Below are 26685 nucleotides of genomic sequence, written 5' to 3' on the forward strand. Positions count from 1 at the left end.
GGGGGGGGGGGGGGGGGGGGGGGGGGGGGGGGGGGGGGGGGGGGGGGGGGGGGGGGGGGGGGGGGGGGGGGGGGGGGGGGGGGGGGGGGGGGGGGGGGGGGGTGCATGCAAACAAGGCAGTAAGATTTGAGGTTAATAGCTCCAAGCAGACTATCTGATATAAATTCTAAAAAAAATAGTTGAAGGCATAAGGTATAGAAGGATCAAATATTATAGGAAAATCAATAAAAGTGGACTATCTTCACAATAAATTTATGAAATTTTCGGACCAAGCCCACAAAATTGTTCAACGTTCATGATAACAAACACAATTAATATTATATCAGTATCATCGCAATTTGGCAGTTCCACTGTAAACTTATAAGGACAGGTGAAAATGATAATCTTTGAGACATATCAAGACATGAATATAGGAAAAAAAAAAAAGAAAAAACAAATGTCTTCATGTTAACTTTGGTCAATTAATATTTTTGAAACTATTTACAAAGGAGACAGAAATGTAAAACGCTTATTAGTAGCAAACCTAATAAAATGCATTTTTTAAATAATAAAATGCAAGCTGGCAATTTCTAAAGTGGATCAAAAGTACAAAAAATGTCAAGAATGCAGAGACTTGATGCTTAAGAACTGGAAGAAATGTAAAAATAAAGACACTTTCAAAAAGGGTGCAAATACTTAAGATCGTTGTCCTAAAGACCAGTATATCAGTCGATGGTTGTTTAACAAATCTAAACAACATTTATATTCCATGAAAAATAATTTTAAATTTTACATACTCATCTCCTATTTGTCTCTTTTCAATTTGAGAAATATCATAATAACGCAGTGCTGCTTCCAAGAACTTCCTTTTCAAGTCTAAGATCCTAGCATAGCAAACCTGCGACAATGAAGGAGGAGGGGATTAAAAGACAGAAGAATACCTATAATGCCATTCTTAAGTTAATGTCATCAAGAAATAAAAAGCATTTCTAACCTTGTACTGTAAATTCAGGACTTCATGCTGACTATAGCTAACCAAGAATGAAGCTTTATTAATAAACGCCTCAGCGTTAACAGCATCATCATCCTGTCAAAGAAGAAATTGAGCAATACAAGTGCTCAAGTATCTAAGGCTAAATGAACTTCCTTGTCCACTTAAGTATAAACATTAACAATTTTGCAGATTCTATCATTCATTCAATGCAACCTAACACCAATACCGATATGAACCAAAACATCTCAATCATGCAATATGAACTCTCGAGGAAAAAATGAAGAAAAATGTTTCAAATTATCACAAGATAAATTCAAGTTGCAATTCATGCCACATTAAAGAAAAATCAAGATTCATCTATTCTTGGATGGTTACAAATTTAGTGTGGATAATAATCTAGAGTTATGATGTTTCATTAATATACTTTAAGACTTTCTATTTACTGTTATATTTACATAGTGTCTAACTATGGTCATAAATTGAAAGTTACAACCCTTGAAATGCCTCATGGAAGGTTAAGGGTTTTCTTTTGAGGCTATATAAAGTGATGTAATCTTTGTAAACCAAACTTAGAAAAATGTAGTAAAAAGAGCTTTCGTACTTTTTTTTAGCCAAGAGCTAAGTTTATTTGCAATTCTATGTACATCAAGTAACATGTTTAGAATCATTCAAGCTTGACATGATCGATCTTGCTCGTGGAGTGATTTGAATTTCAAACAAGTGTTCTTGCTTTAAAATATTTATCAACAAGGTAATCTGAATCTTACTTTTCTTTGGGGTGATTCCTAATCATTTTTGGGTTCTTGGATATTTAAATCTAGAGGTCTTATTCTTCAATAAGGTTGTTAGATCAAATTCTAATAATTTGGAATGAAATCAACTTAATTTGGAGTTTTAGCATTCGGGATCTAGGGTTTGCCTATCCATGAGTTATGAGAGTTCTTAGATCCAATTGGCTAGGATTACCATATCAAATGTCCTCCACCATATTCATATAATGCTTTTATACAACGTAATAACAAATTGCCACAACTCACACATAGCCATTTGTTATAAATACCATCATAAGATAAACTGCAATAACAGAAATAGATTGTACCTCAAGGTATAAACGAGCAATTCGAACACATTTTGACAACCGGTAAGACTCGTCAATCACTCTGACAGAGACCATAAAGAGTTATAGTAACTGAAGATACAAGAGTTTAAAATATATATAACCCTATTTTCACAAAAGAAGTTGAAAGAAAAATGGGTGTTATACCTCATTCCGGAATCTAGATCAATGCCACTGAGCATCCGAGCGGCTTTTGACCATTGTTGCTCTGTTTCATACAATTCAGCAAGCTTCTCCCGAAGAATCAACACCTGCAACTCACGGAACATTATTTACTTCGTCTATGGATCCATAGCCAAAAGAAGTAGTAAACTGCAGCCCTTAACCACACTCAGAGCACTGTGAGAGAAGAACAAAAGAACCGAACAGATAGTAAACGTATTTATTTTAAATAAGTGATATTGCTGATTTCAATATAACTATACTCGTCCCCCTCCATTCCGTTAATGGAAGAATGAAAATAGGTTTACGCATTCAATTCCAATGTAAACCAAAGAACACTCGTGGCTCTATTTCTTTCAGATATAATTAAAATTAAGACAGCAAGAATATAAACACCATTTAGAAGGGTCATAATACGGATGACAAGGTCAGGCTCCCATTTCAATTGAGTGAGAAATGACAATGTGATTGGTTGTCATTCCATAATTGAGAAACATCGTTCCAAAAGCATATAAAAGAATAATGCCAGAGTTAAACCTGCTCCTCGAAAGAGACGACGCGCGGTTGAATCAGAACGAGGATGTAATGGGCAATCTCTTTCTGAGCCGCCACCTCCAAGTTCCCCAAATCTTGTGCTAGAATCTGCAAGAGCCTCCGCGATACTACAAGCGGGACTTCGTTGGATAGTACTGCATATCAAGAATCGTCAAGATGATTTGCCCTAACTTCGCGGTAAAATAACGAAACGAATGAGTTGGGAGAGAAACTTCAACGTATTAGAGAAAAAGTAAGGCAGCTAACTGTGATCGATAAACTTCTTGGTTTGAACTATATCGTTCAACGACAAAACATCATACAGAATGTGCTTATACTGTTCAATCTTCCGCCTCTGGTCTGAGATAGCAGAGGCGCTAGCAAAGGCACTCTCCATGGCAATTCACTGTTTCGCCTTCTTCCTTCTGCTTCGTGACTGGAAACCCTAGGTCGCGGGAAAGCCCTCTCCTCCACAGGCTCAATCCCGCCACCTGCAATGGAGGGAACTGCTTCTATTTGGTATCCGTGATCGCAAGCGTTCTCTACTGCGCGCATGAATAATAGTTGGTTGCCAGCCAATTATATAGCGGCACGTGTACATGAAGGGGATTTCGTCATTTCGTAATTCTTGATGGGAACGATTTTTTTTTCCCGCCCAACCTGTGTGTGAGCACCAGGTTGGAGGTTCGAGCTAATAGGAGTTCTGGAATTTCAACCTAACTTAGGGAAATGAAAAAGGTGGCATCACGGAAAAAACAAAGTATGGGATAGATTCAACGGGTGAAATGAAAAAGGTGGAGAAGTTAGATGGCAAGGATACAATGATAGTTGGGTCGAGATATCTCTCCGCCCTTTGAACCGAACGTGAAGAGTTTCATTTATCGGGCACAGCAGTGGTGGCATCGAGGCTGTAAGTCGAGGCACGACCATAACGTAAGGTTATTAAGTTCACATTTCTCTCCATCTTGAGATATTTAGAGAGAGACAAAGATTTATTGCGTGATCGCCCCGACTGTGCCTTACATGTGCTTTACTGACCGTGCGCCTTTCTTCCCAACAAGTCCATTATTATTATTTTTTTTTAATGGAGTTTGGTTAGGAAGTGAAATTAATATTAATTAATATAGTTGATTATTAATTTATTTTATGTTTTAATTACAATTTCATAATTAGACCACAAATAAATGGTCACAAGTATAATCCACGTCTCAATTACTTTAGTATATTATTTAAAGAAATTTGTTCTCAAACATGTACATTATATTAAATACCATTTGTAAGTCGATGTCGATTTCAATTCTGACGCAATATCTACTACTCAAAAGTGTGCATAGATATGAAAATATTATTACTCAACGAAAGAATACAGATTTAAGAATAAGAAAAAGAATTGGGATTGAATGTTCAATCTTCATTGATATTTTAAATAGGATACAAGATACTAAATAATATCTACCAAGAAAATATAAACTAATTAAATCCTGATAATAGAATAAAATATACTACCATTCAAATTCAACTGATTACGATATCTAAGATATATTTCCTAACTAATATATTCTGGAATATTACTAATATCATATATTTCATAACTAATTCAAACTAAAATAAGTTGCACTCAATTGTGACAAATTCATCCCCATTTGTATCGCGAGGTAATGGAAGTATGGGCACAAAGCGAAGTTTGATGTACCAGTTTCCCGCTTCTTCGACTTTCCCTCCCGTAATTGGCAAGGCAGTCATTCTTCAGTCTCGGAGCACGATCTTCTCTGTCAAAACGATTTTCCGCTCCACAATCTGAAACTGAACTGGAAACGATTTACAATCGCTTCAATCTGCAAGCTCTGTACCACAGGCGTCTCTGAAAATGGACAACACTGGTAAGTAATGGCGCCATTGGTTTCGTTTGGTCTCGACTATGATCTACGACGGTTTCCTTAATCCTTCGGTTTCATGATCCGCGTTGATCTCGACAAAATTGAAGTTATAGAATGGTGGAAAGAGAGACGAGAAGTAGGATTAGGATGTCGACCTTTTCTCTTGATACGGTAGTATGGAGTATCGATTTATTTGCCGCGAGTTTAGGCATTCATGTGTTTGTTTATGCTTTACTAGGATATATTACCGAGTTCGTGCTCTTAATTGATTGTTTTTATAAAGCGGTTTATCTACTCTTGCGTATTGCTTCGGATAGCGGTGCATGTTAATGTTAACTTCACCATCAGCTTATTGCAGATTTAGTAAATATACGAACACATAGTTGAGTATAATTCACATTCATTTCGGATAATTGCATGGTAGAATTTATTTTTCGTCTGGAATTCTCGATCCTGGCTATTTAATTAGTGATTTCATTCTATTATATAAAGCGTCAGATTCTGCAGTTGCTCTCGAGTTATCTGGTTTTTGCCTGCGTGAGAACTCTGTGAAGGATTTCTGAAGTCTTTCAGAGTTGAGGGCGTTGCTGGAGGAGGAACTGCTTATGGATGGAATAATGGAAGCTTAAATACGGCAGAGCTAGTAGATGTGTGGTGCATATCAAGCACAGAAAACGTTGGACCTCAGGAAATGCCTAGGCGTTTAGAACCCGTAAGTACGAAATAGTATATAATTTGCAGCTTATTGGTTAATGAACAAGCTTAATTCACGGAATAATGTCTTAATTAGTCCAACTAATAAAACAGGAACTAGTAATCGAACTTGATGCGGAGAAACCAGCAATATCCTGTTTGCTTACATATTGTCAAATGATTGTACCTGACAATTGTTTAAATACTTATATGTTCTTTGGAATTTTCTTTCTTGATGACTTTTGTTTGCATCATTCATGGAATTTCAAGACCTGCCTCATCTTCGCAGATAAATTTTTGGCAGCTAGAGAAATGAGAGGGAAAGTGTTCAAATTGCTATGCGCCCCAAATTATCTTGGGGAGGTTCTGGCGTGGCTGGAATTTTGCAGGCTTTTTCTGGTGATCTATGCTCCACATCTGGTGATCGGTTAGTGTCACTAGACAAACAAAGTTTCATATGTTGTTCCCCTAATAAGCATGCAGGTGTGGTTGTGTGCAGGCTAGTTGTTGGACAATCATTGAGGTCAGTCACCCAAAATACATACCCATGCTATACTATTGTAATATGTTGGGAATAATATTCATTTTAGAGATCTAACAACTATTTTGAAGGTAGGCTTTGCAATTATATTGTATCTGTAAAACTTCTGACTGTAAATAGTTGTTGAATTTGAAAAAAATCAGTGTCGAACTTTTTTATGTTTAGAATTGAATTTCAGTACCTGTAGTACGGTGATCAAATGATTAGTTTGAATGATTTCTACGGATAAATCTATTAGACTGATTGCCCAGAACTTTACTACAGTTTGTTGCTATTCTTTCAAAAATCTGACCACTTCAAGCTTTCTATGGCAGCCGTTGAATATGGAACATTATGATTCTGTTCGCAGTATGTCTAGTGAGATTCGTGATTATGCTCCAGATGCTCGTGTATTGACACATACTACTCTGGTATGAGACACAATCTTGATTTTGTTTGTTCTATTCATTCTACTGCAAACTCAGACTCTGGTTACACAACTTTCCCTGCTTGATAAATAATTTGCATGGCATTAGCTGGTTTCCATCTTGGACTATGTTAGCCGATATTGTCCTCTTTGGACTTTTCCTTTTAGGCTTTTCCTCAAGGTTTTGAAACACGTTTGTTAAGGAGAGGTTTCCACACCCTTATAAAGAATGCTTTGTTCTCTTTTCCAACTGATGTGATGTGAGAAACCTTATACATTTTTTGGCAACTAAATGTTGTAGGATTAGACAATTGTCTAGTGAGATTTAGTCGTGGCCAAAAAAAAAAAAGAAAAAAGCAGCAATAAGCAACTATATTCTTGGATTGAGTTATAAACTATATGATTACCTGTTGGACCTCTCCTTGAATCTAGTAATTGTTGAACACTGTCATAAGTCCTATTCTCTAGGACCAAGACCTACTCTCAAGGTCTTTTTTTTGGCTTGTTAGTTTATCTTTAGGTTTAGCAGAAGGCTATATAATGCCATTCTTTCTGCTGTTGAAATCATTAAGTTTTGAGTGTCATATTGTATGTCTGGAGTAACTTTGGTGTTGTGAGTACATTTGTTCCGCTTTCGGCGCACAACAAGTGGTATCAGAGCCTTATTGTGGTATTTGGGGGTATTGTGAAAGTTTGGGCCTCATCGACCATTAGACGTGCTCACAATCGTGTTTATTCTCTTGGAAATCAGTTTTCAAGAATTGTGTTTTTGAGTTACATCCAGATTAATTATTGCAAATGGCCGAACCATCACGACGTGGATCGAGAGTGTGGAGTTCCAATCTCGAAGTAGAAAAATTTGATGGAACCAATAATTTTGGTGTTTGGCGAGGCGAAGTTAACGATTTGCTGGTCATGCAAGACCTCGATGTTTCTCTCCAAGAGGAGATGCCTGAAGACATGACAGAAGCAGAATGGACAAAATTAAATCGGCAAGCCTGTGGAATTATTCGATCCTGTCTTGGCAAGGATCAGAAATATCCATTTATGAAGGTTACCATGGCGAAAGAATTATGGGACAAGCTTGAAGCGAAATATATGAAGAAGAGTGTGGAAAATAAACTCTATTTGAAGAAGAAACTCTTCCGTTTTGACTACAAGGAAGGTATCTCAATGGCTGAGCATTTGGATGATTTTAACAAAATCATCACTGATTTGCTCAATCTTGATGTTAAGATTGATGACGAGGACAAGGCGTTGTTGTTATTAAACTCTTTGCCGGAATCCTACGAGTTTTTAGTAACAACCCTACTACATGGAATCACTAATATTGATTTTGAAGATGTTTCAAATGCCTTAATAAACAATGAGATGCGAAAGAAGGAAAAGGAGACGTATCAAAGCTCTAGCTCAAATGTTCTCACTGCTCATGGAAGAACTTCTACCTGGAAAAGGAACGAATGTGGAGAGTCTCGATTAAAGTCGAGAGGTAGATCTGATAATTGGAGAAAACTTGATAAAAATGAGTGTGCATATTGTCGACAGAAAGGCCATTGGAAAAAAGATTGTTCGATCTTAAAAGAGAAGGGGTCGAAGTCCAATGTGGTTAAAGATGACGACACTGATACAGATGATGCCTTGACAATCTCCCTATCAGCCAGCCAAACCATTGAATGGATTCTTGATTCTGGGTGCTCCTATCATATGTGTCCCAACAAAGAGATGTTTTTGGACTTCAAAAAGTTCAATGGTGGAGTTGTCTATATGGGCAATGATAGTACTTGCAAGATAATGGGAATCGGCTCAGTACAAATCAAGATGTTTGATGGGGTTATACGAAAACTCAAAGATGTGAGGTATGTTCCTGACTTGAAGAAAAACTTGATTTCACTTGGCGTTTTGGATGCGAGTGGTTATCGCATCATTTTGGAAGGAGGGAATTTGAAAGTAGCTCGTGGAGCTTTGGTGGCAATTACAGGAACCAGAAGAGGTAGCATATACTACCTCAACGGAACCACAATAATTGGGCATGCTGCTATGGCAAGTTTGAAAGAACAAGACATATCGAAATTATGGCACATGCGACTCGGGCATGCTGGTGAGAAGGCGCTTCAGACATTGGTGAACCAAGGAGTCCTTAAGGGTGCCACAACTGGAAAAATTGATTTCTGTGAACATTGTATATTTGGTAAACAAAAAAATGTGAAGTTTGGTACAGCTATACACCAAACAAAGGGTATTTTGGATTATGTTCACACCGATGTATGGGGTCCCACAAAGAATGTCTCATTGGGAGGAAAGAGGTGGTTTGTCACCTTTATTGATGACTACTCGAAGAGAGTTTGGATGTATCCCATGAGGCACAAAAACGAGGTTCTCCAAATCTTCCTAGAGTGGAAGAAAATGGTAGAGAATCAGACGGATAGGAAAATCAAAAAGCTGAGATCAGACAACGGGGGAGAATATACTTATGATCCATTCCTTAAAATATGCCGAGATGAAGGGATCGTTCGACACTTCACTGTTCCTGGTAAGCCACAACAAAATGGAGTTGCTGAGAGAATGAACCAGACATTAATAGAGAAGGTTCGATGCATATTGTCTCAAGCAGGATTGAGTAAGGCATTTTGGGCTGAGGCTCTCAGTTATGCAGTTCACTTGGTGAATCGTTTACCTGTTTCTGGAAACGGTGGGAGAACTCCGCTTGAGGTATGGTCAGGTAGTCCTGTTAGTGATTATGATAAATTGCATGTGTTTGGGTGTCCTGCTTATTATCATGTGACAAACTCAAAATTGGATCCTAGAGCAAAAAAAGCCAAGTTTATGGGCTTTAGCAAAGGTGTGAAGGGCTATAGGTTATGGTGTCCAGAAACAAGTAAAATTGTTAATAGTCGAGATGTGACATTCGATGAGTCTGGAATGTTTTTGCAGAAAATTGAAAATAATGACGAGGCATTGAAGCAGGTGGAGAAGGTGGTGTTCTCTCCTGATGTGGTTGCTCCTACCGAAGAACCTATTGATCAGGTAAATAATAACTTTGATGTCTTAGAACAAAAAGAGCAAAGTCTTGAGGAGCAAAGCCTTGTGAATGAAAGAGTGGAGGAACCTGAGTCAATCGCCAAGAATAGACCACGAAGGGTAATTCGAAAACCTGCAAGGTTTGATGATACGATAGCATATGCTTTCTCTTTGATTGATGGAGTTCCTAACAGCTACAAAGATGCTATTCAGAGCCCGGATAGCTTACACTGGCAAGAGGCTGTGAATCAGGAGATAGCATCATTGGAGATAAATCAAACTTGGGATTTGGTACAACTTCCAAAAGGTAAGAAGGAAATTGGTTGTAAATGGGTTTTTGCAAAAAAGGAAGACTCTTCTGGTATACGTTATAAGGCTCGACTTGTGGCTAAAGGTTACGCACAAAAGGAAGGTATTGATTACAATGAAATTTTCTCACCTGTGGTAAAGCATTCTTCCATTCGAATTTTGTTGGCTTTGGTTGCTCAATTTAATCTTGAGCTTGCACAACTTGATGTAAAAACTGCTTTTTTGCATGGAGATTTGGAAGAAGAAATATATATGCCGCAACCAGTTGGTTTCCAAGTAGTTGGACAGCAACATTTAGTATGCAGATTGAAGAAATCTTTGTATGGGCTGAAGCAATCCCCTCGCCAATGGTATAAAAGGTTTGATCATTTCATGGTAGAGCATATGTATACTCATAGTCAATTTGACCATTGTGTGTATTATCGGTGTTTCGATGATGGATCGTTTATCTATTTGCTCTTATATGTTGATGATATGTTAATTGCTTCAAAGAGACAGATGGAGATTGATAAGCTCAAAGATGAGCTTTCTAAAACATTTGAAATGAAAGACTTAGGCAATGCAAAGAAAATACTTGGAATGGAAATAGAGCGAGATCGGAAAAAAGGTACAGTCTGGTTGACTCAGTCTCAATATCTACGCAAGGTATTGTCAAGATTTAGTTTGAATAATTCAACCAAACCCGTTAGTACTCCACTTGCTCCTCATTTCAAGCTTAGTGCTTCCATGTGTCCAAGTTCTGATGATGACAAAAGGTATATGGAGAACATTCCTTATACAAATGCTGTTGGTGCGTTGATGTATGCTATGGTGTGTACTCGACCTGATCTTTCACACGCTGTAAGCATGGTGAGTCGTTATATGCATAATCCTGGTAAAGAGCATTGGCAGGCTGTAAAATGGATTCTTAGGTACATTCTTGGCACTATTGATGTTGGTATTAAGTTTCAAAAACAAGAAATGTTTAATCTTGACAATCGTGTAGTTGGTTATGTGGATTCTGATTATGCTGGTGATTTGGATAAGCGACGATCTACTACGGGTTATTTATTTACTATGGCTGGTGGACCTGTTTGTTGGCGTTCAACATTGCAGTCTACTGTTGCATTGTCTACCACTGAAGCAGAGTATATGGCAGTAACAGAAGCTTTTAAAGAAGCTATTTGGATGCATGGTTTGATCAATGACTTGGGTATTTTGCAGGAACATATAGATGTATTTTGTGATAGCCAGAGCGCTATTTGCTTGTCAAAAAATCAAGTCCATCATGCTCGTACAAAACACATTGATGTCCGTTTTCACTTTATTCGAGAAATTATTAGCAAAGGGGATATTGTTATTAAAAATTGGAACTGCTGATAACCCTGCTGATATGTTGACAAAGGTGATCACTCGTGAAAAGTTCTGGCATTGTTTAGATTTCATCAACGTCGGAAGGGAGTAGTGTGTTGACATGGTAGCAACCAAATTAGCTATCAACTTGGAGATCTTATGACAAGGTGGAGATTGTTGAACACTGTCATAAGTCCTATTCTCTAGGACCAAGACCTACTCTCAAGGTCTTTTTTTTGGCTTGTTAGTTTATCTTTAGGTTTAGCAGAAGGCTATATAATGCCATTCTTTCTGCTGTTGAAATCATTAAGTTTTGAGTGTCATATTGTATGTCTGGAGTAACTTTGGTGTTGTGAGTACATTTGTTCCGCTTTCGGCGCACAACAGTAATCTCTTCAATGGTAGATCATCATCAACCAAACCTAATATGAAGCTCGTCTCTCCCTTCCAGATAAACTTCCATCACCATGTGGGATGGTTTTGTCACGGTTGAACCTGGAGGGTAGTGGTCCTGGGCCTCCTGACCTGGTTAGAAATAGGTAGATTTTCATTTATTCTACATGTCATGCAGTGTCGTTAGCTGTTCATAGCTACCATCTGCCTTATCTGTTGCCAATTAACTGGCTTAAAATGATTAATATTTTACATTTCATAAAGCATATAAAAACACTAAAGAAATATTTTTTTTTAAAAAAAAAGAACAATGTAGTCAATGTTAATAATTGATCAGCCTCCCTCTCATAGACAAAACTCTCTCAGCTCTTGGTAACATAATTGACCTTTACATGAATAGTCTTAGACTCTGTAAGATGCATTATACGAACACCATAATGACAAATGAGAAGAAAAAAAGAAGGTAAAGAGCATGGAAAGATGAAAGCTTTTTTAGTTGGAAGTTATGGCTATCTTTCTCAGTCCCACAAGCCATCAAAGATATCTAATTGACAAATCAAATAGGTGATGATTACTTGTGCATCTTTTGCTCTTCTTGCCTTTTGAAATTGTGCTACTCCTCATCCCCTACAGCTGTTTATTTTTGTGTAGTCAATGTTGAGCTAGGCCCCATTAGAATTTAGAGCCTCAAAATGTGAACCTTTTTAGTTTTAAATTTCATGTGTTTTTTTCTTCTTCTTTCTTTCTTTCAAGTACTTTTTCTTTTAGTGTATTTGAAACCAGTTCTTTCTGATGTTACTTTTTAGTGCTTTTAAATAATTATCAACACCACTTTTGATTGCCTAACCAAATATACAAGATTTTTTATTCACAATTCCAAGTCTTGCCTAACTCATTAATGCTACTTATTTTTTTATTTTTATTTTTTTTTATTTATGAAATTTGGTAAATGGGTAAAATAATAATAATCATAATTTTCATCTAAGAAAATATACTTTCAAATTTAAGATTATTTTTTTCTTTATAAAAAAGCTAACAATAAATTAATAATAGAAACCGTTAAAGTTAGTATAAAAATTAAATTTAAATATTAGTGATGACTACGTCTATGTGTGCCTAATCTCAACTAAATAAATAAAAAAAAGCATAGAAAATGGGTCAAATTTTGTCTCCATTCTTATGAAATCTGAACTCACAAGTTGGTCCACGTGAATAAATTATAATTATGTTAGGATAATTATTTTTCAATTATAAACGGCGACGATAACATAATAAAATAATTAACGTGTAAAATCTTGTTGGATTTAAAATCGGTGTGTTCATACTTACAAATGACAAATTCCACATTGGATACTCAGTTTATACTTGCACTACAAATTCATCAACAAAATCAATATTAATAAATTTCATATAGAATAAGCATTTTCATGTTAGCATAATTTTTAGATTAAATTATAAATTTGATTCATATAATTTAATAGATAATTTTTAAACTCTAATCTTTTTTTAATTAGATTTTACCATATTTATAGGTCTACGAGACATTATTTTAATAATATAAGTTCCCATGATTTAAATTTGTAATTTGAAGAATTATAAAAAATTGAAGCATTAATATATTGTCTCAGATTGGTTATTTATTTATTTATTTTTAAATTAGGATATTATTATACAATACAATATATTATAATTATATGATATTCTAAAGTAATAATTATACAAAACATGTTAAAATTAATTTATTATAAATCATTTAACCTAATACTTAGTTTTACAACTACCAATATATGTTATAAAACACACTTATTTAAATTAAAATCCACAATTATTTCAAATTTTTATTTTCAATAATGTCATATATATTATTTTTGTATGAAGCCTCAATTATTGACCCTTTTAATAGATGATATTTACTAATTTTCTGTCACATCATAATAATTTAGATAAAGCATCGATGACATGAAACTGGGTAATCTAAATTCTTATTTTTATAACAAAATTTAAAAGTGCACAAAATTCTAGAATTTTACCCAATTTTCTACCCTCCACTCAAACCCCGATTCTTTCACCATTATTGAAGAAGCAAAAAGGCTCACGGAACATGGTTCAAAAGTACCACTATTTTCAAATCATTTTACCAATTAAAACCAATATTTTTTCACAATAAATATCTATATATATATATATATATATATCGTATCAAGGTCATGTTTATCTATACACGTTGTCTATGGTTGCACGACCATGGCCCCTTTTTACCTTGGGCTAGAAAAAAGATTTTAATTTTTTAACCAATATTTTGTAAAAAAATTAAAATATTTTGATTAACAACAATAAAATTATTTTCATTTCTATGTTTTTATTAGTATTAAAATATGGATATTTTCACCGCCATAAAAAATAAATAGAGAGAGAGACCGCCGGCAGCCGGACGCGGGGGCGGCGGAGAGAAAAAGGGCAGAAGTGGTAATGATTTAAATATTTGAAAAAGGCAGGTGGCCTTTGTCCATATTGGATATTGGATATCGGAGTCCTCAGAGACACAAAAGGACAAAACAATCCTTGCCGTTTTTAAACACATTCTTTACCCTACAACCGAAAGCACGACCTTCAAAATGGAACCGCCCCTGTGATTTGAATGATTGTACATCTACGTTGCATCATAATCTGAACGTTCCACTGCGCTCGTCCCCACCATAGCCCCGTGGTCTCTACCCTTGCTCATAGCCCCGTGGACACGAATTTCAAGCACGTGTAGAGTGAGTGAGTGCTCTCTGTAGTGTTAGCTCGTATTCTATCCGTACTTCACTTTAAAAAACACCTTTACTCTGTCCCAAATAGCCCCCGACTTCATGATATTTACGTCATTGCCACCATCCTTCCCTCGGGCCCTTTCTTTTTTTTTAATAATAATAATTTAAAATTTAATTGGTAAATATTAAAATTATTATTATTTAATAAATTTGATATATTTGAGCTATTTTCTTAATTTGTAGATAATTAAATAATTTAGAGAAAAAAAAAGGTACAAAATGAAGTAATTGACAATTTTGAATAAAAAGGATGACTCATTTTAAAAAAAAATAGAAAGAATTTGTGGGATTTGGGGATGGTAATTAGGGGTAGTATTGTCATTTCAGTTATCAATTTGTAAAGAATGATTCAGTAGACTACAAGAATAGAGTATGAAAGACAAGAAATTAAAAGGAAAGAAATAGCTAGACGACAAGCACCGCCTAGTCCGATTTTACCCGACAAATGTTATCACGTAGCAGATTACGACACGTGGATGGATAGATTTCCATCGGCTGCCGGAAGGATTAGAAGGGAGCTCGGCTCAGGCGTCCCTATTAACCATGGTTACTGCGACACAAGTCTAGCTAACCACGGTTAACTGGCGCCGCTTTAACTACTTTTTAATTATTTTCCTCTGATTTTTAGTCTACTGCTTCTCTTCTCTCTCTCTCTAGGCATTTTGGCCTTTTCTACTCAGTTAAGGGCAAACTCAGATACCGCCGCCTTAGGCGCACTGGTATTCCGTCCACCTTCCGGTGCAATCTACCATGTAGATTTCAGTTTTCATTTGCACATTCTCTGAGAACTAGTTAGATTATACCAAATGGACTGTAAATTCAGACGGTCCCAGGGCTTTTAGGTTCAGTTCATCCTTTCAATTTTCGTAACATTCACAATTCGGACACCGCGTAGTGGTGGAGTGGTATTCGAGCTGTTGTATTGATTATTCAATAGAGAGCTGTATTTTCTGTTGGAATTGATTTGGAATAGTTAGTTTCATCAACCGACTGTGTGGCTGAACTTTCGGTGAAGCTAAAAGCCTAAAACTATATTTTCGTCGGGGTTATATGCGAAATGGTTGATTTGGAAAATTCTTCCCCGGTTGAGGTTTCCAGAGATGCTGGTTTATCTTCTTCAGGTTATATTGAACCAGTGGCGGTGGTGGCTCCGGCGAAGAAGAAACGGAACCTGCCTGGAATGCCAGGTAAGGGAATTAAAAGGCAATCGGACAGATGATTTGAGTGGTTTCAGTCGCTTTTGGCTTCGGATATGATATTTAGATTTGATTATTTCTGTTTTTCAGATCCGGCGGCGGAGGTGATTGCTTTGTCGCCGGAGAGTTTACTGGCGACGAACCGGTTCGTATGCGAGATCTGCAACAAAGGTTTCCAGCGGGACCAAAACCTGCAGCTTCACCGGCGAGGCCACAACCTTCCGTGGAAGCTCCGACAGCGGACTAGCAATGAGGTTCGTAAGCGCGTCTATGTTTGCCCGGAACCTTCCTGCGTCCACCATAACCCGGCGAGAGCGCTTGGCGATCTCACTGGAATAAAGAAGCATTTCTGTAGAAAGCACGGCGAGAAGAAATGGAAGTGCGAGAGATGCTCGAAGAAATACGCCGTACAATCCGATTGGAAAGCGCACATGAAAACTTGCGGAACTCGAGAGTACAAATGCGATTGCGGCACTTTATTTTCAAGGTTCGATTTCGTTTTTTTTTTTTCTTTTCCTCTGTGTTGGATGGATGGATGCCTAGAAATCATCGCTTCATTATTTATCTTTTCGGTTGAAATTTGTTCTGTTACTTGAAGGAGGGATAGCTTTATTACACATCGAGCCTTTTGCGATGTATTGGCGGAGGAAAGTGCTCGTGCTCAAACCCTAGCAGTTCAAAACTCTGAAGGAAAGGAATCCACCACTTCAAAAGCCGCCGTGACTTCTCCTCCTCCGCCGCCCCTAACACCGTCGACCACGGTGGTTTCTCCGGCGTTATCGATTCACAGCTCAGGTATTATATTAATCATGGCAAAATCATCTAAATCAACGTCATTCTATGTAATGTTTTGGTTAATTTTTTTTCGATAAACTCCACATTTATCACGACTTGCGTGCGTTTGTTCAATAACGTGTAATTAAGAGGCTAATCGTGTCAAATGAAACCTTTTTTGATCCATTGTTGTTTGCGAGTCCTCTCTCTTTTTTTATTTTGTTTTCCCCCTTTAGTTGCTCTTCATGATTGTGTAGTACTGCTCATTCACGGGTAATTGTTGCATGGATGACAAAGAAGCTCAAAGAACGAGGATAGTGGGAAGGGAGAAAGAGGGCTTACTGGAAAAAAGTCGCCATTATTCCCTTCCCTTTTACTTCCAAAAGTGCTTTTCATTTTTAAGTTCAAGCTGTTCATCATTTACAATAAACAATTAGCTAGAAAAGTTTCTGTTCCACCTTTCTCTCTCTCTTTCTGATCGCAGCATTCTACCAAACTAGTTTTTCTTTTTTATTCTGCCCTTTCGTATTCAATTCTCAAATTCTTTGACCTGCTTTTGATTCATTAATTAGCTTCTTTTTTTTGTTGATTCTCATGCTACCCCCCGTTGAGTTCCACGAAGATTTGACAGATTGTTGTTGGTTTACAGAGCTAGCTGATAATCCGATAAGACTTCCATCTGTTTCAACGCCTGCAGCGACGACATGCTTGACCTCCGCGTCTGTCAATAGTACCACAAATGCAAGCGCTAACGGCAGTAGCTCAAACAATGTGTTTGGAAATTGTACTGTTTTTGCCCCTTCTGCGTCAATTTCAGGGACGACCCAGATATCCCCAACATTACCACCACCCAGTTTACCCGCGTCAATAGTACCCTACGATTGCGCCTCTACTCGCCCTTCTGCTTCCGCAGTTAATCCCACATCGCTCTCTCTCTCCACATCTCTCTATCTTTCCTCTAAAGGATCCTCCCTCTTTGCCCCATCTGACCAAGATCGTCTGCAGTACACGTGGTCCACTCAACCGGCAGCCATGTCTGCCACCGCCCTGCTGCAGAAGGCAGCAGAAATGGGGGCAACAGCGTCTAATCCGTCGTTGTTTCGTGGCTTTGGGATGGCCACTTCTTCGACTGGTCAAGATACCTCTGCCACTATTCAATGGAGTAGGAATTTGAACCGAGATCATCGGAATGGCTCTTCGTTAACGGCTGGTGTAGGGCTTGATCTCCCATCCGGACCTGACGGTTCTGGTTTGATGATGGCTGGAGGCCCATTTTGCTCGTTTGGAAGTCAGCCCATGACGAGAGATCTTCTTGGTCTTGGCTTAGGCGGTGGTGGGGCCTCTGCAAGTAGATTCTCGGCTTTGATTGCTTCCATGGGTGGTGGGTCTGGTTACCCCGTTGCAGCTTCAGACGCCTGCGGCGGAAGTGGCAATGGAAGCCCCTCCGGCGACGCTTGGGATCAAGATGAAAAGCATTGAAGGTCGAAACTCAACCGTTGATTGCTGGCTGGAACTGCTCATATTCTTATATGGAGGTCAGACTCAAAGCCATGCATTCTTTTCTTTTTACTCTCACCATGTGTAATTAATGTAAATTTTTTCTTGCTCTTCGAGGTAAGTTAGTTGAATTTTGGTGATAGGATCTGGAAATAAATCAGGTTCGTTTAGACATATAACCCATGTTTCATACATATTCTCCTTCAGATTACATATGATTTCGGCCAACACCCTTGAATGTTTGTAATCGGAGCTAGCTCCAATTAAAGAGTTGAAATTTTGAAAAGGTAACTTTCCCGAGATTGTCTCTGTGGAAGGTGACATCGGGGCTTCAATTGCGGTGAGGTTTTCAACAAATTGGTACTTGAACATTAATGTTCATAATGGTTCTGTTCATTTGACTTGTCGATTCCCGGTGGTCCAAGTTCCGATCTGGTCCATTGGTCAGACCGTCAAACTATATTTAATGAGATGAGTTGGCTGAGGTGGTCCTCCACCGACTCCTCGCCTCATAGGTCCGTCCATCTCCACGGTGGTTGCCGCCCCATCCGTCGCCCGCCGAACTGTCACTGTTTGTGTATGTCACAGTGACCTAACTGGGTAGTTACAAAACCCATCCGTATGGTTTGAAAATTTGAATCTCGTTCTAACTTTGTCCTTATAAATTTAGTTACATGTTTTGGGCTTGGTTGCTTATCATCTACCTTGTTATTATTATTTTTAAATGAAGAATATTAATAATAAATCAGCATAATGTGACATAAATAATAGAGAGTTTGATCAAATAATTTAAGCATATTGCACCTATTCATCTCACGCTGTTTTTAATGCATCCACCATTATTTTATATACCTATTCTTCATTGCCCAACATAATTATAAAGTTTAATACTTTTATGTCAAATTTTACTAAAATTAAATTTTCTAAATGATATTTCTTTTCTATAATAAAAATTAACTTCAAATTAATACAAATTTTACATTTTATTAAAAATACATATCTAAAATGGGAAATCATTAAAGCTGCGTTGTAATTATGACGTCAAACTTTAAAAAAAGGAAAAAAAAAAAAACTTAATAGGGAAATCTTTAAGGACGAAGCAGAAATAACGCTAATTACTTCAATAATTCTCTGGACATCATTTAATTTTTTTAAATGGATAATTACGGATCGGATAGGAATAAATGATGATAAAACCGGCCAACAGCTCTGCCAATAATAGGTGTTTTTTTTTTTTTTTTTAATTTAATTATTATCTTCTTTCTCATTATTATATTATTCATTGCAGTGCGTCACTTGCTTAGTCGTTACGGAGCTTGGGTATGCAGAATTCCAGAGGAAAAGACACTCCATCTAGGAAACGACGTCGTTGCCATATTAGTCATCCATATTTTCTTTTTATTTTTTGGTTATTGATATTTATTAATTATAGCTGGTTTAACGAAATTGTTGAGCTTCTATTTTAATTTTATGCTAAATTAATAAAAGTAATAATACCTTTAAAAAAATTTAAATTACTTTTAAACTTAAAAAATAATTAAAGAATACTGTCAATTAAAAAATATTCTTAAATATTTAAAAATACTTTTAAATTTTAAAAATTTTCTTAATACCCTTAAATTTTTTAAAAAACTAACAAAATAAGAAGATATTTAAATAATTTAAAAAAAAAAATGTACCTTTTAATCTTCAATAAATTCATGAATTTTATCGAGCAATAATCTAATATTATACCTTAAATTTGACATATTTAATTCGCGTTCTCGAACTTTAACCAGGAGCAATTTAGTTTCTATACTTTCAAATTTATAATAATTTAGTTTTTATTAGTAACAAAAACTTATCAAAACTAAATATAGATTTTTATAAGTAATATTTAAAATTTACTAAATTAATTAAAATACATTTAAACTTTAAAAAATCTAAAAAAATACACTTTATTTTTGGTGGAAAACATTCAACCTTTTTTTAAAAAATTAAAATTTATTAATAAAAAATATATATACAATAAGCTTTAGATTTTTTATTTTTCTCTATTTGTAAATTTGGGTTTCTTATAAAAAAAAAATATATATATATACCTTTGGGGGCATTTTGCCCCATATGATATTCTGAAAAGACATTTATACCCAAATTAGCCTCCCTCTAATGGTCGTTCCCTTAGCAACCAGACGTCTTGGCCACTAATAACGGGCAAAAGACGACCTGGGGATTGGCTATCGCAGTTACCAAAATACCCCCACCGAGGTTCGAAACCCACCGATGAGGAAGAATGGCATTTTCGTAAATAGCACGATTTATCCCTCTCAATCCAGTGTCGAGACCGGTCAAACGACCCATCGCCGAGCGTGTTAATATAATAAATCTTGACTTCGTTATATATATATAAGATAATTGCAAATTCGAATAAATTCGAGCGTTAGGGTTTTTACTTAGCGTCCGCATCCATAGAAATTCCTGGATTCCATCATCTTAACTCTCTTCTATCAATTCTGTTCACAGGAAAGGTGCTACACAGGGGACGAGCTCTATCGAATTTGGAAGGTTTGTTCTTTGATTTTGCTCTATGGAAAATTTTGAGATGTTGTGTGCGATTCAGGTTGCTAGAATTAGGGTTTCGATTTAGTTGTTATGTGATTGAACTGGGAGAGTGAGGTTCCCGTTGTTGTCATTTTATTCTCGCCTTTTCCGTATTGTCGGCGAGTTTATATATTTTTGGTATCATTTTTGAATACGTGCGTTATGGTTTATCTTCATTCTAGTGTTAACGACATGGATATTTACGCCATTTAAGTATCGGTTTAGTACGTTTCATCGTTCAATTAGTTCTTGGATCGTCACTGAATGCTTTCTTAAGGAGAAAGAAAACTATTTGGTAAGTGGAGTTGAAATGTGATGGTGATTTTATATGGGGTTTTACCTTGATTAAGTTTGAAATAAACTTGCCCCGAGAATAGGATGTATAAAGTTTGAATCTCCATCCACACAGGTTTTTGGACTCAAATTAGAAAGATTTGAAGTAGACTTGCTCGTATTTCTGTACTCATTTACTGAACTTTTAACTGGGCAGGTTCTGGAACATATTGGCATACTGATCAGGGAAAGTACCATGTGTGAAGTACTCTGAAGATAGATGTGCTGGGAGGAATGTTATTCTTTCTCACACAAAGTTGTAGTGGTTGCATCCTGTGCAGGAAAAGAATCAAAGAGAGACCCTTCTGTTTAAGGGGCTAATATGCCATCCTATATGTCAAAACTACGAGCACCGGTTCACTTTCTAGGGTGGGAAGGTGGATTTAAAAGTTCACTGGAGTTTCTTTTTGGGCAACAGAAACTCTTGTGTGGCAGTTCAAGCCTGTTTCACTCAGTACCTTATTCCTCACTCACAGAATTGCATGCACTCTTAAGACCTGGCACTATTTCTGGTTCTAGTTCAGAGCTAGTTAATAGTAGGAGGAATATCTCTGTTCTTGGAGCAATTTCTCGCACATTTTCTATTCCTTCTGTGTCAGGCCCTGCGTTACAGACCTGTGGGTATCACATTGATTGTGCCATTGCTGAATCCAATCAATATTCAACTCGCAGCAAGTTTCAAGACAACCCAATGGCTGCTTGTGGTTCTAGAGCTGGACTTGGTGAATGTTCTCTCGAGAATCTAAGTTTTAGGATTGCACGCACCTCTCCTCCAGCGATCAGTCCTAGTATTTGTTTCAACAAAAGAAGCGTTGATTGCTGCCCAAAAGCCAGCATGAGTTTGAAAAATCAGGAGCAGCCTAGCAATAATGTGATATATGGATACTTTACATACAATGTTGCAAAAAGGTTTTGCAGCAGTTACCTACATGCTGGGTTGGGAGCAAGGGATCTTCATAGTTCGTCCACTTCTTCCCTAGCTGCTGGTTCTGCCCCCAATTTGTCATTTGATAATTCTGCACGGGAGGAACAACTTGCCAACTCTACTGATTCATCCGCACAGTATGTTCTCCACCTGATTCCTTGGTTTAAAATGAAAATATTATAGTCTATATGCTTAGTTTAAATTACATCACAACTTCGGTTTAAACTTACCAGATTGAATGTTTTGAATATTATTGTCAATTGAACTTGTTCTTTGGTCGTCCCATTCTTATAGATCCACTTGTTGAGGGTGAAATGGGAATCATAGCCTGTTGTCCGTGCTTAATGAACATTTGTGGTTTTTTTTTTTCAATATTCCAATATTGTACCCTATGGTGCTTTGTTGTTTTTGGATCTCATTATGGAACTCTTTAAGATTGCCGGCACAAAGTATGCTGTGATACCGCTCTTCACACTTTTAAGTGACAGTATCAGTTTGAATGCAAGTGTTCTTCTTAGCTCTAAATTTCCTACTATATTCTTCACAGAAAGATTCCGAAAGGCAAATCGATGAAACTGGTTTCTGGGTCTTGCTATCTGCCCCACCCTGATAAAGAAGATACTGGTGGAGAGGACGCTCACTTTATTTGTGTGGATGAACAAGCTATAGGGGTGGCTGATGGTGTGGGTGGTTGGGCAGATCTTGGTGTTGATGCTGGACAGTATTCCCGAGAACTCATGTTTAATTCAGTTAATGCAGTTCAAGAGGAGCCCAAGGGCTCAATTGATCCAGCTAGAGTCTTGGAGAAGGCTCACTCGAAAACAAAAGCCAAAGGCTCCTCCACTGCCTGTATCATAGCGCTTACAGAACAAGTATGTTGTTTCACTTGAGACCATCATTCTTTGTAAGTTCAAATATAGGCAAGTTGTTTTAGATTTTGAAAGTTGGAGTCTGATCTTATTTTATCAAGACCAAACTCTCTGTTTTTAATTTTCAGATCCTTGATTTGGTGTTTCATTATAATTTTTCTTTCTTTGACCAAAATAATTTCTGGAGGTTTCTATTTAAGTATAGCCTAAGTCGTCCTAGTTTGATCTTTTGGATGGAATGTATAACGAGAAAAACTCTTTGATGTCTTCTAGAGCTTGCTACAACATTTAAAATTTTCCCATAGTTTAGTGAGGTGGAGCTTGATACTTCCCTATACAATATAATTATATCTATCAATAATTTTAGCTGGTTTTTGTGCAAGTACTTGCTCATATCTCGTGTAGTTTTTATTTTTATTTTTATTTTTATTTTTATTTTTACTTTTTATTGCAGGGGCTCCATGCAATCAATTTAGGAGACAGTGGATTTATGGTGGTTAGAGACGGATGCACAATATTCAGATCTCCTGTGCAGCAGCATGATTTTAACTTCACCTTTCAATTGGAGAGTGGAAACAATGGTGATTTACCTAGCTCTGGACAGGTCAGTATTCTCATCAGCTTCTCTGTGTCTGTAGTTTTCGTTCCCGTTCCTGGTACTTTTGTTTGTACCACAGTAGTTGCTTCGTGATTTTTTTCGAACGAGAGAGAGTAGAGTTAGCAACCTCCCAAAATTGAGAGTAATTGGAACTTTTTGGCAATAACCTTAACTTGATGATGATGGGATTATCAAAACTGATTCAGGTCTTCTCGGTCCCTGTTGCTCCTGGAGATGTCATAATTGCTGGCACTGATGGACTCTTTGATAACTTGTACAACAACGAGATCACCGCAGTGGTGGTTCATGCCATGAGAGCTGGCTTAGGCTCTCAGGTGACTGCCCAGAAGATAGCTGCTCTTGCACGCCAGCGAGCTCAAGATAAAGACCGACAAACACCTTTCTCCACTGCTGCTCAAGATGCTGGGTTTCGGTACTACGGAGGCAAGCTTGACGACATTACCGTCGTCGTGTCATATGTTGCCAGCTCCAACGACAAGTGAGTGTCCTGAACGTCTTCTCGCATACTTTCATCCCCACGTTTCTGTATATAATCTTTGCAGCATATAAACATTGACATTGCTTATTGTATCAAAGCATTTCATTGAACTATCTTAACTCTTTACATGTTGAAGAGTGGATGACCTCTTTTGTAAGTGAAAAAAATCAGGGGCGTGAGCCATCCCCAGGTTTGAGCGGTTGTTTCTCTGCTTTCTACTTCCATCTGAATCCTTTCTGTGCTCATCTGATACATTAAGTGAACGAACAAGACCAATGTAAAGGCTTTTTTTTTTGGTTTTTCCATCCCTGTTTTCTTAGCGAGAAATGGTGTTCTTGTTTGGAATATGATTTTGGTCAAATGGGTAATTGTGAACGAGCGGATCCAACGGGTGGCTTCGAGCGTGTGGATAATTCCCACACGCCATTGCTAAAATGAAAAAAAAAAATATTTAATTTTCTAAACAAGTGGTTTAATAAAATATTATTCAAAATTTAATTGTGATGTATAGGAAGATATCTTCACGTCTGAATTAGGGTGGTAGGGTTGGAAGTGTAATTTTAGATTGCTTCTAAAACTCTCGTACATACTTTGAATTTAAACACTCTTATTATTACTTGAATATGTTAAATTGAAATAAATAAATAAATACGGTATTGTGATTTGGAAAGTTCTAAAAGTTGACTTTCTTTCCATCGACCATTTTTTTAATATATAAAAAACCTCAAATTCCAACGTTGACTTTAAGGAGTAGGGATAGAGAGGGGTTAATCTTTGATAGGTAGCTTTCAAGGAGGGGCATAAATGGAAAAGAAAAAAGAGAGCACACGTTTGTCCTCAACCAGGCCCAGGCCCAGGCCCATCTGGTTCCCATTTTCTTACCCTTTCTGCACCAAACCAAGACAAAATAGAAGTCATAGTCATACGCCTCTCCTCTCTTCTTTCTCTCTCATTCCAGTTCCGACGACCAAAATTTCTGGTGCTTTAAGGTAACAGAAAACAGTCCCATTTTCTTTATTTATGGAATTGTAACGATCCCTTCCTTCTACTTCAAGGGAATGCCAAATCTCTAATTCCTAAAACATTCTCTGGTTGTTTCCCCTTGAAGTCTATACTCTCCTGCTTCACTCACTCCCCAGCTGCGCCTGATTTCTCCATGGCCGGCCGTAAAGACAAAGCTCAGTCTGCCCGCGTCTCTCGAATCGTCATCGCCATCGCAATCGGAGTTCTTGTTGGCTGTCTTTTTGCTTTCTTGTATCCTCATGGACTTTTCGCCTCTGATCTGCCTGTCCAAAACCGTCGCCTCGGCAAATCCGAGTTTCTGGTTTGTTGCTTGTTGCCCTAATTCCTGTTTCTGAATTTCTATACCGATTTGAATTGTCATTTATTTTTTATTTTAGCGAAATGAACCCGAATTGACATGTATGTTTTGAGGTTTCAAGTGTTTCGGATTGTACTTTATTGTTCTATAATTTATATATCTTTGAGAGGAGTTCGATTTCTTTTTTTTCCTTTCACTGTTTGTCGTTTCTTCTTGAGCGATGAAATTCATAATCAATTCTTTGATTAATTATTTTGGCGTTCTTTTAAAGATTTGTGGGTAGTGTGAGCACTATGGTAGCTAGATCAATTCTTCTGTTTGTGTTGTTTTCATTTTAGTTTGACTTGTATGTTCATGATTTGGTTTGTGCATTTCTTTTGAATCTTTACTTTTTAGAAGATGTTAGTTTCAGTTTATGACCTTAAAAAGTTTTAGGTTTCATTGACTCGCTAAATTAAATCAAAACATATCTGTGTCAAAATATCACATTATCTAACGAACTTATCCAGTTGATATCTAGCTTAATTGAGTTTGGATGGAATCGTTGGGCTTTTGGAGATTCTGGAGGAAAATTTTCGTGTATCCTCAATTTCCTAATTTTTTTTTTTCTTACACAGGTTCAGTCTTCTTCTCCTTGCGAATCGTCGGAGCGGTTCAAGATGCTTAAAGGCCACGTCGTTTCAATATTAGAGAAGAACTCCCAGTTGGAGAAGCGTATAAAGGATCTAACAGGGGAGCTGAGGATTGTGGAACAAACAAAAGATCATGCTCAGAAGCAATATTTGGCGCTCAGTGAAAATCACAAGGCTGGCCCATTTGGTACTGTCAAAGGTCTTAGAACCAACCCTACCGTAATCCCTGATGAATCTGTAAACCCTCGATTGGCGAAGCTCCTGGAGAAAGTTGCTATCCAGAGGGAGCTGATTGTGACACTTGCGAATTCTAATGTACAACCCATGCTGGAGGTTTGGTTTAAGAGTATCCAGAAGGTCAGTATACCGAATTATTTAGTCGTGGCTCTGGATGACCAGACGGAAGAATTCTGCAAATCCCATAATGTTCCTGTCTACACGAGAGATCCAGACAAGAGTGTTGATTTAATCGGAAAGGAAGGAGGCAACCACCAAGTCTCGGCATTGAAGTTTCGGATTTTGAGGGAGTTCTTGCAACTTGGATACAGTGTTCTTCTCTCAGACGTCGATATAGTCTACTTACAGAATCCTTTCGATCATCTTTACCGGGATTCAGATGTGGAGTCGATGAGTGATGGTCACAGCAATATGACAGCTTATGGATACAACGATGTATTTGATGAACCTGCCATGGGCTGGGCTAGATATGCACACACTATGAGAATATGGGTTTACAACTCTGGTTTCTTCTACATTAGGCCTACACTACCTTCGTTTGAGCTTTTGGATCGTGTCGCGACTCGGCTTTCTCAAGAAAAAGCATGGGACCAAGCTGTTTTTAACGAGGAACTCTTTTATCCTTCTCGTCCTGGACGTGATGGACTTCATGCCTCCAAGAGAACCATGGATATGTATCTTTTCATGAACAGTAAGGTACTCTTCAAGACTGTTCGTAAGGACCCGAAACTCAGACAGTTGAAACCCGTCATTGTTCATATTAATTACCATCCCGACAAGTATCCAAGAATGAAAGCAGTCGTCGAATTCTACGTGAACGGTCAGCAAAATGCTCTGGATTCGTTCCCAGATGGTTCTGAATGATGAACCTCTCTTCCAGCACATCATCACAATACTAAGTCCCATGAGCAAACAATGCGGCCATTGTTTTGCACAATTCAGCTGCTCTACAAGGAAGATTCATTTTATCATCCCTTCAGAGAAAAAAAACACTGCAGATGATTCACTGTTATTCCTTTTCCAAGGTTTTTGTCGATGTACTTCTGTAAGAACATT

The 26685-nt window shown here is 37.4% G+C and overlaps 4 protein-coding genes and 1 long non-coding RNA gene across 9 annotated transcripts in view; 4 read left to right on the forward strand and 1 right to left on the reverse strand.

Moving 5' to 3' along the window:
- LOC111446127 (COP9 signalosome complex subunit 4-like) overlaps positions 1 to 3428 on the reverse strand; it is a 6874-nt gene extending 3446 nt beyond the window's left edge. Inside the window, exons 1-6 of one of the 3 annotated variants that reach the window (XM_023084796.1) lie at positions 3054 to 3421; positions 2790 to 2941; positions 2238 to 2341; positions 2073 to 2133; positions 974 to 1066; positions 777 to 877 (exon numbers count right to left, since the gene is read on the reverse strand). In XM_023084796.1, the coding sequence (XP_022940564.1) occupies positions 777 to 877; positions 974 to 1066; positions 2073 to 2133; positions 2238 to 2341; positions 2790 to 2941; positions 3054 to 3183 (641 nt within the window). In that variant the 5' untranslated portion in view covers positions 3184 to 3421. Of the gene's footprint in view, positions 1 to 776; positions 878 to 973; positions 1067 to 2072; positions 2134 to 2237; positions 2342 to 2789; positions 2942 to 3053 lie in introns of all 3 variants that reach the window. The other 2 variants (XM_023084795.1, XM_023084797.1) reach the window with 2 other exon arrangements.
- Positions 3429 to 4448: 1020 nt separating this feature from the next.
- LOC111446130 lies at positions 4449 to 6419 on the forward strand. Its single transcript, XR_002711022.1, has 3 exons — positions 4449 to 4666; positions 5156 to 5375; positions 5661 to 6419. It is a non-coding gene; the product is annotated as an uncharacterized LOC111446130 (long non-coding RNA).
- Positions 6420 to 14810: 8391 nt separating this feature from the next.
- LOC111446586 (protein indeterminate-domain 2-like) lies at positions 14811 to 18268 on the forward strand. 3 transcript variants are annotated; one of them, XR_002711103.1, is made up of 5 exons: positions 14811 to 15355; positions 15455 to 15851; positions 15963 to 16159; positions 16788 to 17752; positions 17843 to 18268. XR_002711103.1 is itself a non-coding variant. In XM_023085445.1 (4 exons), the coding sequence occupies exons 1-4, from the start codon at positions 15226 to 15228 to the stop codon at positions 17615 to 17617; spliced, it is 1554 nt and encodes a 517-aa protein (XP_022941213.1). In that variant the 5' UTR covers positions 14811 to 15225; the 3' UTR covers positions 17618 to 17811. The 3 variants fall into 3 exon arrangements, 1 of the variants encoding a protein (XP_022941213.1); XR_002711104.1 differs by having other exon boundaries at positions 16788 to 17673; XM_023085445.1 differs by lacking the exon at positions 17843 to 18268 and having other exon boundaries at positions 16788 to 17811.
- Positions 18269 to 20010: 1742 nt separating this feature from the next.
- On the forward strand, positions 20011 to 23669 carry LOC111446526 (probable protein phosphatase 2C 55). Its single transcript, XM_023085369.1, has 5 exons — positions 20011 to 20179; positions 20706 to 21610; positions 22021 to 22345; positions 22797 to 22946; positions 23147 to 23669. Exons 2-5 carry the CDS (start codon positions 20871 to 20873, stop codon positions 23441 to 23443), a joined length of 1512 nt encoding a protein of 503 aa, XP_022941137.1. The 5' UTR covers positions 20011 to 20179; positions 20706 to 20870; the 3' UTR covers positions 23444 to 23669.
- Positions 23670 to 24347: 678 nt separating this feature from the next.
- On the forward strand, positions 24348 to 26619 carry LOC111446124 (arabinosyltransferase RRA2-like). Its single transcript, XM_023084790.1, has 3 exons — positions 24348 to 24428; positions 24548 to 24763; positions 25378 to 26619. The coding sequence occupies exons 2-3, from the start codon at positions 24596 to 24598 to the stop codon at positions 26491 to 26493; spliced, it is 1284 nt and encodes a 427-aa protein (XP_022940558.1). The 5' UTR covers positions 24348 to 24428; positions 24548 to 24595; the 3' UTR covers positions 26494 to 26619.
- Positions 26620 to 26685: the final 66 nt, after the last annotated feature.

This window comes from Cucurbita moschata, unplaced genomic scaffold (assembly GCF_002738365.1).
Source record: "Cucurbita moschata cultivar Rifu unplaced genomic scaffold, Cmos_1.0 Cmo_Scf00008, whole genome shotgun sequence".
In the NCBI taxonomy this organism is placed as follows: Eukaryota; Viridiplantae; Streptophyta; class Magnoliopsida; order Cucurbitales; family Cucurbitaceae; genus Cucurbita; species Cucurbita moschata.